General features: G+C 34.9%; 2 protein-coding genes and 1 pseudogene across 4 annotated transcripts in view; 1 reads left to right on the forward strand and 2 right to left on the reverse strand.

The window, feature by feature from the left end:
- LOC116162846 (programmed cell death protein 4) overlaps window positions 1-13864 on the reverse strand; it is a 14995-nt gene extending 1131 nt beyond the window's left edge. The window contains exons 1-2 of one of the 3 annotated variants that reach the window (XM_031476573.1): window positions 13708-13864; window positions 12898-13378 (exon numbers count right to left, since the gene is read on the reverse strand). In XM_031476573.1, coding sequence (XP_031332433.1) covers window positions 12898-13366 — 469 coding nt within the window. In that variant the 5' untranslated portion in view covers window positions 13367-13378; window positions 13708-13864. Of the gene's footprint in view, window positions 1-11881; window positions 13379-13424; window positions 13635-13707 lie in introns of those variants that run through there. The other 2 variants (XM_031476572.1, XM_031476574.1) reach the window with 2 other exon arrangements.
- On the forward strand, window positions 5145-8979 carry LOC116162848 (annotated as a pseudogene).
- Window positions 9071-10305, reverse strand: LOC116162847 (leucine-rich repeat-containing protein 57-like). Its single transcript, XM_031476575.1, has one exon. The coding sequence runs from the start codon at window positions 10102-10104 to the stop codon at window positions 9388-9390; it is 717 nt and encodes a 238-aa protein (XP_031332435.1). The 5' UTR covers window positions 10105-10305; the 3' UTR covers window positions 9071-9387.
- Window positions 13865-14067: the final 203 nt, after the last annotated feature.

Below are 14067 nucleotides of genomic sequence, written 5' to 3' on the forward strand. Positions count from 1 at the left end.
GTCGTTGCAGACGGGATTTCGTGGGTTTAAACAAATTCTGATCAAGTGTCAGCCACACATCGCCGCCTGAGATCGCTCCGTGTGCACCGCCGGCCGGTTGGGTTGCCTACCTACAGGCGCGAAATTCCAGAAGGTAAATTTGGCTCTGGCACCCTTAATTTAGATTTCCGACCCCAAGTGTCCTATATCAAAATACTCCCCTACGCACCACCTACACGCTCCCAAACGGTGGCAGGTACTATAGGAATCACCCTGTATAGTGATGAGCGGTGCTTCCATTGCCCAGTCAGGGGAGAAACTTCCCGTGCCCAGTCAGGAGGGAAATTTGGGAAGTTCATATAACGTCCTTTGGCAATTTTCACTGTATTGGCATACGTTTTGAGATATGATTTATCATCGTTCCATTAAATCTAAAGGTAAGCGTTTGCTATATTTCTTCCGTTAATTATACGGTGGTTGTGTTCTGTTTTCCTGCATTTTGTTTCCTAGTATATATCGTTAATTAATTTGTGCTTCAGTTCCGCTTAAAAAATTTGCTGCCGTAATTCTGTTTTTAAATCATGCGCCAAAAGCCGACCTCCGCTAACCACAAGATCTCTGGAGACCGTTTCTCTGACGAGTTATCTGTTGCAACCGTTCCAAATTCTTCTCCAGGGACAAGTCCGCATTCCCTGGGTGGCGCACGAGTCTACCGCCCCGTTCTGTCACCTTCTGTGTGAGTTGGAATTGATTCGTACTTATATTAAATTGTGTGTTTTTCATGAAGCATATGGTAATTTCGATTGAATGGTTTTAATGATTTGTATGTCTGCTATTTAAGAGTGTATTCAGCATTTTTTCTTTCAAAATATGCACAAATATACAGGCTGTTTATTTGAAACATTTTACTTTGTTGAATGTCTCAATAACCTGATGCCTAACATGATTACATCACAGTAATCCCTCGAGTAATCCTGAAGAATCAACTTCACTAAATAATGATGAAGGGATTTCGCTGGACACACTGTAACATTAATGAACACTGTTGCGATGTAGCAGAGTTTACAATACATCACTACAACTGGATTTCCGAATTTCTAATTCTATTCTTGCTTAGAATTGAATGAAGGCTTTCTTTTTGTCCACATTACATAGTAACACCCTCGGTAACACCTTTTAAATAAAGAAACCGCAATTTTCTGTAATAATGACCAACAGACCAAATGTGAACAAAATTCTGAAAGTATCTCGAACATCCATTAGCTCATAGATCGCAACAAATGGAAAGAGAGACTGATGGACAGACAGACACACAGACAATATCAACTATAAAATATACTCAAGTTGACGCTTTTACTACTCTTGCTATAACATTTTCAGAGTTACTCCAAAATTACCACAATCCAGATTTAGTTAAAAAATCCGTTTGAGCATAATAATTTTAATAAAGGCATGGATTGGTCAATTCAAAATCCAGTAACAGAGCAAGTTGCAGGGAATGTGACACCATCTCTCACTGATTTACCCCCTGCCCCATCCTATATCATTATGTACCTACGCCTACCTCTGGTTTATAAACATCTAACAACCCTATTTTCACCATATATTTCCACTATGTTTATTCCTTGAGAACATGCTCCAGTTATGCAACCAGAAGTACATAACAATACAAACAGTAAACAACAACAAACCTAATAAACAGAGACATTACATTGAGTGGTCCCGGTTTTTTAGACTCGTTTTTAGACAACTTCAGCTTTCAGTGTAATAAAAATAATTACCTACATCATGATGATGAAGAGATGAATCTAAAATGTTTAGAAAATTCAACTTAACAGCTTTGAATTTTGGCATTCATGAGTAGACCCTGCCTCACCTCAACAGGTAAAATATGTAAATCTATGTGGTCATTTTAGTTACCCAAGTTAAAACATACAGCAGTCAATGAATTTACGAAGTATGTATGTAATTCATTCAAAAGAATGAAAAGACTATGTAAATATGTATGTAATGTCATGTGTAGTAATAACAGAGGTCGTAGGTTCATTAAGCCTTCCCATACAATAAAAAAAACTTGTAGAAAGAAAGTTACGAGCCCACATTAGTTGTGTACTATGTACTATTGACACAAATTCACGAGGGCAAAAGAGCCAAAAAGAGCATCAAAGTTTGATTGATTAAAACACAAAACACTCCATTTAACAAAATATTTTCAAAAGGAGAGCTTGTTGCTAACAAATAATGAGAATAAAAAGCTCATTTTTACAAATTAATACTAATTTTGTGAATCATTCATTAAGTGCACAAAGCAAAAATGTTATTAAACTGGGATGAGCTCCACACATTTAAATGCCAAAAGGTCATCTAGGCACTACAGGTGTAATTGCTACACACACCCCTTTAAAACTAAACTAAAAGTGAATCAAAGAAGATTAGCAACGAAATAATTTTAATATGATTTAATTACCTGGGACATGTTTTGCAGTTACTGTTTTTGGAGTAGATGTCATATTTAACAACACCCATCAGCACCCCGCATCACCGAAGAAAAATATCAACATGACCACTACATTCTTAAGAGCGGACGTGAAAATTCAGAACCGAATTTCGCGGTTTTTTTTTATTATTTTATACATAAGACCGCCGAAATATAATAATTAAAATTACCAATTAAAAGAGTAAGTAATCTCATCATGTTCAAATGACAACTGACAACAAATCGATGAGTGATGTTCTTAACGCCGGGTCAATAAACACATGTGTTTTTTCTATCTTTAGACTTTGGCATAGTTTCGTTTTAGTAGTCTCCTCTTCCTTGTGCTAATGCTGGGTCCTTTATTATAGCTGTGAATGCATATTTCAACTTCAAAAAAACAGGAAATGCTGACGCTTTACAAATATATTAAACAGATTAATATAGGGTGTTGCAAAATAAACGTTCCTTCCAAACATGATGGCAGTTGTTGGTGGTCTTATACCTGGGCCCCCGAAATCGAAGTGAAGAGGACTGGGCTGCTTTTTCAGTTGTGGTTGAGAATGAACGCATTCATGAATGACGAATTGCCTACCGCCTTTACAGGAGCATTTATTATGAAAACGTTAGTTTTTCTTTGGGCTGGATGGTATTTTAATAATAATTTCGTACATTGACAATTATCCTCTAATGTACAGTATACAGAGTGAATAAACCTAGTGTAAATTGGCGAATTCACCAACAACAACCACACGAAACGCATATTTTGAGCGTCGCCTGCAAAAAAAGGTTAGATGGTGCTGCTTCACTAAGCAAGTATGCGAATCAATTTTCTGATCTCGATAAAGTTTGGTATTCGGAGGTATTTTGACATGAAAATAATGAATCCAAAATCCTTTTTTTTTTAATTCGAAAAAGATTCCAACTGCAGTTCTTGATCGAACCACAATATTAAAATGAATTTTGGTTGATACGATTTTTATGTATTTAAAAACAAAACTGTTGAACTGCGTTTTTTTAGTATATAACCGTTGAGTGAAATGGTACAACGTCATCTATAGTTCATTGATGGTATGATGTAATCTTCTTATGCTATGTGTTTTGCACGTCGGAATAGTTATTGTATTTATCTGAAGTTTGTTTTTAATTTTCAAAAAAACCTTGCTTCGTTATTTTCATTGATATCCAAGTACCAAATTTAATTGAATTCAGAAATGATAAACAGTCTAGTCTAGCTACAATACTAGGCAAATCCCTTATTTCCATCCTCCTATTGTTGAACAAAAGTATAAGCTGTATTTTTTATGAAAAGTGCGCTAAAAATCTCATGGGCATTCGCACCGACAAATGTAAACTGAGCTTATATTCAGTAGAAAAAAGTAAATAAGTAATAGCGTATCAGACAAATCTGCTACCAGCCATTGTGAAGGCAAAATCGTCTCTAAAAAGAAGAAGTTCAGTGAATGCGTATGCAGAAAAGAAAAGATTATGACCTCTAGCGGCGAAACTAAAAAAAACTATTCTAAGATAAACCTATAAAACCCGGGTGGCCTGTACCGGAGAAAATAAAAACATTAAGGTAATAACAAATCTACTACAGAAATGACTACATTTTCACTAACCGGGTTTACAAAGGAAATCCCTAGATAGCGTTTAAATGTACAGTGACTGTATTAGGACAGTAGCAACCAAGGTTGTTTGAAATAAAATAACCTTGATTAGCAACAACTTATCATAATCCGCCATATTGGGTCTAAAAAATTGTTTGACTGTAGGATCAATATACCTTGCCATGTCAAATTGTGACAAATTTCAGTTTCATTTAAAGATCCTCGTACATAACTAACGGCGCAGAAATGACCTGTTAAAACTTTGCAAAACAAGCTTTGAGGAAACTACTATACCTTCCAAATTAAAAAAAATATATGGAAAACGATATAATAACTATAAAATATGGTGCAATATCCAACATGTACATATAAGGATAACCATTAATGGTTAAATTGAGTTTGATATTTCCGTGTGTTCTCTGTCACTTTTTGTTCCTCGTCACTTTAGTCCCTTAAATGGAACTCAAAATACGTATTAGTCCACGAAGTACAAAAAAGCAATACTTATTCATTGTTCTTCAGCAACCATCATTGGTAAAATTTAAACCAATTCAAGCGTATTTATGATTATGAGCACAATTGAGCAGTATAATCATCTTTTCGTAATTAATTTCTATTGACTCTAAGCACACCAAACTACTGTCTATATAGAACCGAATGCCCACAATATACATTTTACCTTAAGCAGCACCTTTATTCACACAATTTCGCAAGAACACGAAGAAAACGCGTAAACTTCTATACCAAAGTATAGAAAGTAACCCCAATATGGCGACCGGAACCAATGCCCATCAAAAACGAGACACCCGGCGGTCACCACTGTTTTAAATTTCGAGTTACTGTATTTAAATGAGAGTATAAATTGAAGATTACTTACATGGAATATAAATTTGGAATATCAATTGGTAAGAAAATAACGTACGTAAGTGATAAATAAGAAACTTGTCACTACTAAACCGCGCCATTGAATAAAAATTTTTTATTGTTAAAGTCTTTGTGATAAATAGGTACGCTTTTTTACTTACATCCCCTGTACATTCATATTATGTGTTGGCGAATTCGAAGCTCGGTGCAGCAGTCACTTCCATCCATTCCATAGTTACTCCATAACCTCATATTTCTGAACTTTGAATTTTATAATAAATATAATTTTGTTTTTTGAAATTATCGTTGCATTGTTGAGTTTACGTTTCCATAGCATTTTTTGTTTAAGGTAAAACCCAATTTAATTAATCAATTAATGATGCATCCAGATTTATCACCACATTTGCACACTCCAGAATGTAATGAGTTAATCTTACAATTGAAATTATGCCGAGAAAATGTATTGAGGTTGTATTGTCTTTAAGTCTCTTAATTTCATTTTCTTTGATTACAGAATCGATTTAAGAAATTCTTTGGAGCTTGCAATACGTACTACGACTTGATGCTGAAATGTCTCAAGGCTGAAAGAATACAACGTCGACAAAGAAACATTGAAAAATCAAAAGAAAGAATTGCAAGAAACAAATTAAATTTTTAAAGTAAGATGATTCAACCTGACATAATCGATTCTATTGACTTAAATTCTGTAAATGCATTTTTGCCAGTAAGTGATAGGTATTACAAGCACAAATATTGTATCAAATTTAGTACAAAAGAACAAAATTTAGATCAAAAAGTTAGTTTCCATACAAATCGTATTTGCATGATTTCCCTGGCAGAAAACCACCCTGTCATGAAAAATAACAAAAAGGTTGCCAAAATCAATTGTACAATTGACGAGAAAATAAACCGCTTATTAAATTCCACCTCGGGAAAAGGGAAACGGGGTGCGCAAAAATTAATGAAGAATTCCATTTTATGTTACATCGAATGTGAGGATGGCGATGTCTATCCGGTTTATAGTTGTGTTCAAGGAAAGCTATTGGAAATTAATGAAAATTTAATTTCTAATCCAAATTTGTTAGTTACAAATCCTGTTGATAAAGGATACATAGCGTTAGTTTTGCCCATGTTAAATGTGTATGAAAGTATGAAAAATTCAATGCTTGATGCAGATGAGTATTCTAAGCTTTAATTTCTTGTACCAATCTGCTTAATAAAACCATTTGAATTGAAAGTTTATACTTGATTGTTATCCACTAGGGGAAAGAAAATGTACCCTCTCTTATTATATTGTGATGTATGCTATAATGGTAATTTGTTGATGAATTGGTTTATGGAGTGACAATTTTTTATATGGAGGTTACTTTGTTTTTTAAAGAAATTTGGAAGCAGCGACCCCCAAAATGTTTAGCTGAATTGAAAATGAAAAAAACTGGTAATTAGTGGCGTTGATTTTAATGAAATATTTAATTTAATTAATGATGTAATACGGGAATAACCCCAAAAGCACAAACATATTTCGGTGTACAGTTTCAAAGTACTACAAAAAATAAAAATAACTGCATTTTAAACTAAATTTTAAATTAAGATTACAAGTTGAGCTAATAAATGGTAGTTTAGATATATAATAACTCAAAATGGCAAGAACTGTACAAAAATAATAATTTAAAAATTATAAAAAACAATAATTCAATAACTCAAATAAATGTAAGTACAGATCCTCTACGAAAAATACAAATACACAAGTACAATTTTTAATCACGTAGCAAGGACAAAGAAAAATAAAATAAACCTTAGGGAATTACTTAGATTAGGTAAAAGTTTACATATGGGGCATCTATCAATTTTACATAAAAGTTACTAAGTTATATAGGTACATCAAATCGTAATGCATGCCACTACTCTCAATTGTCTGCTACTGTCAGTGATAGCGAACAACTGCTAATCACTGCTGGTAAGTTATAATGACTTCCCACTTTAGACATAATAATAAAATGCACTTGAATGAATATTCCATTGCTAAAAAGAAATGAAGTTTATAATAATGACCAGGATGAACCATAGTACATGTATGGTTTCTTGAGTTTAGTATGTGATCAACAAAGAATGCAGTTTAGTACACATTGTACTCAACGCTACTTATGCAAAAGATTTTGCGAAATTGTGTTTTTGGCGAAATTAGAACATGAAGATAATGAATTAAAATTTTTTTTAGAGAAATTTGAAAAATCTTTAAAAACACTATTTTTAGCCGATGAAAAACTCGCAAGATTGCGGCGCTAAGGGTCCTTGGGTCGCATCCGGGTTCGAGCATGGATATTTGTAAATGTGTCGTGGGTTGGGTTGGGACAGCAGCCTTGGCTGAAACCCCGCCCACTCAAGTACGAGTATAAAGGCAAACTAAATAAATAAATATCCTTTTTTGAAAAACAGCCGAAAATTGGAATTCAGGAATTGCTGACTAGTGCCTTTGAGTGCTTATAACTACCAATGATGGTTTAGATTAGACTACTATTGACTGATGAGGTTAAATGAAATTTTTAAATTAATAAAAAATGTAATATCAGCAAACTATACTTTACTCCAATAGTTTCGTGGAGTACAAACTTTTTCTTAATGTTTATTTACCTCGATAAGATTAAAGTAAGGTGGGTTCACTACGTGTTGAAAAGTGTGCATTTCAATAATCTGACGATTTGAGCGTGACATGAGAAAGTGGGAAGGTCACAAACTCGCAAAAAAAACGTTAGTTTTGTGAACTGTTGGGCAATAACAATTATTACTAAAAATATAATTTGCCGATTTCTACACTCCAAAGTGGAACACATCCTTCAGTGCGTTCAGCAGTTGGAAGTATGTCAGTTGACTGAGATATTGAGATCATAGACCGCCGTGTCATAAATTATACGTAAAACGCTCTAAATATCTGACGCGCTTGAATAAATCCCGTTTTCTACCCTTTTGTACAGTCTGCCCCACCCATGCAAACCGGCAGGTTAACATACCTCCAATATCAGAGACACGTGGGGCAGATATACTATCAATATCTGACGCGGTCGAGTATTTTCATGTAACTATTTTTTGTGTATATTATTAAAAAAAGTGTAGCCGCGTCCCCCACCGGTGGAGGGATGTACATCATATCATTTTTTTCTTTCTACCATATGATTTAAAAGTTCAATAGGTCCCTATGACACTCGAGTAAATCCCTATTTAGCATCGTGGGCTCCTCTACTCTGGTTCCAATGCGGGTTGGTCATGGAAGTTTTGCATAGCAACCACTTGAAAATGAAATTGAAAATACACATGTTACATTCAAGACAAGTTGCATTACCAGGGGAAATTAATGATTTGTGTTGTAGGTAAAAATAAAATGAACGAAGAAAACAGCATATACGAAACGTTATCGAAATTGCTAAAGTTAGAACAAATTTATCATAAACAGGAAAGGTTTCTCGCCAACAAAGAAAAGTTGGAACAGTTTGCAATGGTGAAAGAATGTTTTGAAATTATGAATGAAATAACGCAGCCCAAGTTTCGCGTTGACCCTCCCAGTGAAGATCCAAAGCTAAAACTGGATCGTGCAAGTGCCTGTAATTTACAACAGCATACCACCAACCTGTTTGATTTTTATAATCGAGGAGCAGACGTTATTGATGTTCCGCATTCTAATGATTTGGAAAAAGGCGTGAACTTGTTGACTGCTTCGTGTCGAAAGAATGAAGAACATTTGGAATTATGCCAGTCCATTGCGGAAAGTTTTGACTTAATACTTGAAAAAGTTAAAAAATCCAACAATATTTAAAATAGAATACCACATTTATTCATAAATATAAGTACAGTGCTTAATATAGACTAGAATTGCTTAATCTTACAACATCAATAATATATAAACATATTTTTTTATGAAAGTGATTGTCTTTTTATTGTTTTTTAATGGACATTGAATACAAACATTAAAAGCAGCTAACATGAAACATTCATGGGTACAGTCAATTTGAAGTTTTTGTGAAAAGATGAAAATTGGACCATCACAATCATGTAAAAGCTGAAAAAATGTGTGCTCTTAATAAATACTATTCCAACTAGATTTGACATTCTGTTTTTATTGTCGACCCTGTACGGAATTGAAACAAGAAGGTAACATGAAGATATGTATTTAGATGTATAGAATACCAAAAGTATACAGCAATTTTTTATACAAGAAAATTCATATATTACAATAATAAGTTGGTGTTACCAATTTCAAATTTAGAAAGTTGGTTCTTAACATTCTCTAACGCTACTTCCATTAACACGAACCTTGAGTAATTTGTAGACAGTTTATGTACAACATATGCGTTTAAGCCACAGATATTATGAAAATTGACATAGAAGCACCAAATTGGAGATATTTGCGTAATAGTAGTATTTACGTAGTCTGTGTAAACAGTGAAGTATAGACGAATACAACTCTTATTAAAACATCTTTTTTTTAACAGCTGTAAACCTTTCCATATATAAATCGTAACCGTCCACCTCCGAAAGCTCTTTTACCTCGAACAAATTTCCATCCAACGCCAAGTTGGATATTTTCGATTCGCCTAAAACTGCGGGATGTATGGCTGATAGCTGCAAACAATTCTCTTCCAGTCGAAGTGTTTTTAATCTTGGACATGTGGCCACATGATAGGTAATTTCAGATATTTGGTTTTGATTTAAAATGAGCTCGATTGCATACAGGCCCGATATTTCTGGTGGGATGCAGTTTATTTCATTTCTGGAGAGATCTAATACGTCTAGATGTTTAAGCCCAGTAAAAACTAGTGGAAATTCCTTAAAGTGATTATCGGATAAATAAACTTGTTTCAAATGAATCAAGTTAGATATGGTACGTGGTAACGAAATTAAATTGTTATGCGATCCGTTAAATAATTCCAATTTTGTTAGTGCGCCAATGCAGTCAGGTAACTTCGTAAGTTTGTTTTTATTGAGATTTAATTGCTTCAAATGAATGAACCTGCTTATTTCGTTCGGTAATGTTATAAACTTATTATCCGATATATCTAAAGTTCTTAAATTTCCGTCAAGTTGTAAAATACCTGGAGGAAATTCATTTAATTTCTGTTGCGATATCTTTAATACTCCCGTTTTCTTTGAAGTTTCCAAATGTTGTTTTAGGCCGGAATTTCCCATTACGGTTCTTATAACATTATATGCAGTAACTAAATGCGCTTTTATCACAGTTTCACTTAATACTGACGAATTTAAATAAAAAACAATCGTCAATATCGCTCTTTACAAAAGGTTTCAACGATTACAATAGAAATAAATAGATAAAATCTTGTGTATAAAAGGTGTTTTGTCAAACTTGCGGTGTCTAATTTGCTGGCGCTTTTAGAATTCAGTTCACGCACGGTGCCGTCAACCGATACACAATTTATACAACGTGAGTAGGCCAAGTTTTTAGCGCATTTCCACAATAAAAAAAATGCGCTATTTGCCCGTCCGTCCGCTCGTTCGTTGAGACGCTACTAGTTAGCTATTGTTTTACTTTTTTCGTTATTTGGCTCGTTATGGTAGAAGGAATTTTTTCTGCGTTTATTGCTAAAAAAGTTATTGTAAAAAAACCAACAAACCGTTTTTACATGTTCCATAATTTTACACTTCTGCCGTTTATTAACTATCCTAGAGATCGTTTATAATATATGTTGTATTGCTGTCTGTTGGTCTGTCCGTCTGTTCCTTTGTCTGTCTGTCCGTGTGAAAGACAACTTTGTTTAGAAATGTCCAATCGCTTTGACATCTCCGTTAGTTATGAACTAAATTGCATGAAATTCAATATGGGCATAGCTTTAGCCATATAATACGCGTTCTGCTTTTCAGATCTTTCTTTTATATCTAAGATACTCATAAAGGCGTGGCACACCAAAATTGCATTTTTTAAATGGAACACCGTATACCCTATATAACGATATTTTAATTTTTCTCCCGATTTTAAGCAAAATTTGTAAGAAGCATAATTATGTACCCAAATTCAATCGTTTCCGAGTTATCGCGTTTTGAAAATAAAAGGGTTTTTTTAAATCTATTAAATGTAGAACAATGAATCTTTAGTGACATCACGAATTTCATTTGAAAACATCCTGTGGTTCTGAAAAGAACCGTTTGTAAAGTTTGTTATGATTGTTTACAATTATTAATTATTAGCTTCCTAGCGCGAGCTAGGTGGCTATTGCGATGATCGTTTTTTGGACATGATAAAATTTCACCAAATGTCGACGTTTTACATCATTTTAAGCAACTTTTAAAGAATAAATTTTTTTCCGTCTGTGTATTATGTATGTGCGTACGTGCATACGTTGGCAATTTTCCAAGGTAACAGCTCGACGAATCTTGCTCAAATTTTGGATATGTATACCGGGTGGTGCCTAGCGCGACGCAGCATAGGGATTTCAATGGTAATTTCTTTATAGTCAATACTAGCTCCCCTAATTATTTTAGAACAAAAGTCTAAATACGTTTTTTTTAAGAGAAAAAAAATACTGCATTTGTTCATACTATTACTTATAATTTTCCGTTTTTCAAAACCTAAAATTTATTCGCAAGACCTTATTTTTTGTTTTTATTTTTCCTGTAGGATGAAATGGGGAGCAGGAATTGCCAAAATGTATTTTCGCATGTTATTTCCAAATGTTCCGCCGTCAACTTGCCACGCTGTATACAATGCGATCAAAAATGAGTTGCTGTCGAGTCGCCTTTGGAATTTTTGTTTACATGGGAAATCGTACTTAACTTGAACTTCCAAAGGCGACTCGACAGCAACTCATTTTTGATCGCCCGTTAGTAAGAACCACAGTAAAATTCATGTGGTTAAAAAAATTGGATTCCTCCTAGGGAAAGTTTTCATCAGAGCGCATGCGCATTCTACACATACATGCAAATATTATATGTACCAGTTCATTGAAAAAAATTTAACTTTGATAAATTTTATTTGTATAGAACATTACAAAAGAAAATAACATACTACGATTCAACACACAGTGTGAATAGTAAGTGAAATTAAATGCAAATTAACGTTTTTAACCCTAGATAAAAAGCAAGCATTTTATGAAATTTTGTATGTTTTCAAAAATTGTTGATCACCTTCGGATACATAGCGTTTACGGCCTCTAGAAGGAAGTTTGGAAATTACCACTTCGGATAAAAAGCCTTGTTTTGAACAACGATCAACGAATCGATCCAAAATTATATATGCCAATGGCACATCCATGGATATATCGGGTAGATCCTCGTAGACGCGGAGGAAACCTCTTTCCATTTGATCCTGCGTTAGTAAAACGGCAGCATCAAATGACTTTAACAATTTGCAAAGAGCTTCTTCTTTAACTGCACTATTTGCTTCTAAAGCCATCACAATCGCTTCATACACGAGTTCGTGATGAAAGTGTGGCACTTCTAGGGAGTGTAAGCAACGGCTTGCTTCTTCAATATCGCCAGAGGAAACAAACTCTTGCAAGAGCAGGGTCATCTGACGAGTCAAGTACTTGACTGGTCGTAAAGCACCGCCCACACCCCAAACGTTATGTAAACGAACCAGGCCATGTTTCATAGATAGCAAAGTATCCGCTCGACTTACAGCTTCTTGGAAATTTTTCTCCCCCGATTTTACCTTCGCAGTGATGAGGAATTTAGGAGGAATGCAGTCGTCGGCAATAGCACGCGCAATGAAATTACCGACAATGGTAGGAGCATCCGGAATATCTAGTATTAGATCGGGCAAGTTAACCAGGAGACTTTCGAAGGCTTTAGTTATATCGATTTCGTTAATAACGTGGCCGAATAAATCCGAAATTAAAACAGACGTCATTTCTCTATGGGAAGGTTTGTGATCCATCGAGATTTCGATGCCTATTTGCACGAAGATATCACGGAATTTTAGTGATATGGTGTCTTGTACTGAAAGCGCCGCTTCGTGTGTATCCCCATTTTCGAAGTACTCCAGCATGATTGGTTCAATTTTTTTCTTCAAGTCTTCCATGGACACCTTCGGAATTACTACCTTTAACTCGATGTCGCCGCTGTTTAAATTCTCGTAATCGTAATTTGGATCGTTTACATCTTCGTAAGCTTCGAGGAGTTCCGAGCCGGGGACGCCCCAAACTCCTTTCCCTCCTGCACCGCCCTTTTTAGGAAGGCCACGGCCGTGGCCGTTACGAGAACGACGACTGTTTTTCCAGCTGCGAGGGCCATGTATAAATCCGGTGTGAACACTCGGATTTTCCTTACTATGTTGACGGTTTAATTTCCGTGGCTTACGTTTGCTGGAGGGTTCAGATGAAGTTGAGACTTCTCCATTTTGTTCAGCAACTTCTTTTTCTTCAGCATTATCTTCAATTTCAACTTCAAGGTCAACTGAGTCTCCATCAGAAGCCATCTTCAAGTCCGAATTCGACATGGCTCACCAAAACTGTAAATAAACATACACTTTCTCAACAAAAGGTAAATAAACAAACGTGTTTGGTGTTGGTAAAATTTTCTACACGTCGTTTGTTGGTGTACGTGACAAAATGCGCTACCATCATTTCGCTACATATTAATGAATATTAACGCAAATAGTAAGCTACGGAATCGGAAATAGCAGTTACATTTATGCCGACCACGACCACTTCGAGTTTGCATAAAGCAGGAAAAAATAAAATGTGCGACATAAACAAAACCATCTGGGCGGATTACCGGTAACGCAATTCTACATTAAAACCATCTAAACATCCACAAAATCCCCACATAAACGCATACCTGTGTAAGTATTTAAAGGTATTAGTTTGAAAATTTAATAAACAACGTTGCGATCGTAAAAATATCACTTTTGCGTAATAAGAGTAACAGACACACCGAACAGCCAGCCATAAACAATATCATATCACATATTAAAGTTTAGACACGTTGTCGCAGATGTAAATATGTATCTTTCTTTATCTTCGCCCCATGTTTTCCCATTAACATGAGTGAAATAGCGGATCCACGAAATGACGAAACACGCTGTGCTATTCCGCATGAGCATAGGATCGCACCATTCCTTTCCTTTCTAAAGCCGATTTTAAATCTTTTACGCAGTAAAAAAAGCATGATCTTTTTAAAAATAGCTAGAGCAATGAA

This window comes from Photinus pyralis, unplaced genomic scaffold (genome assembly GCF_008802855.1).
Source record: "Photinus pyralis isolate 1611_PpyrPB1 unplaced genomic scaffold, Ppyr1.3 Ppyr1.4_LG2, whole genome shotgun sequence".
NCBI lineage: Eukaryota > Metazoa > Arthropoda > Insecta > Coleoptera > Lampyridae > Photinus > Photinus pyralis.

What these genes read in the sequence shown, in the direction of transcription:
- LOC116162847 (XM_031476575.1), bottom strand. Translation starts at nt 10,104, where the DNA reads ATGGGAAATTCCGGCCTAAAACAACATTTGGAAACTTCAAAGAAAACG.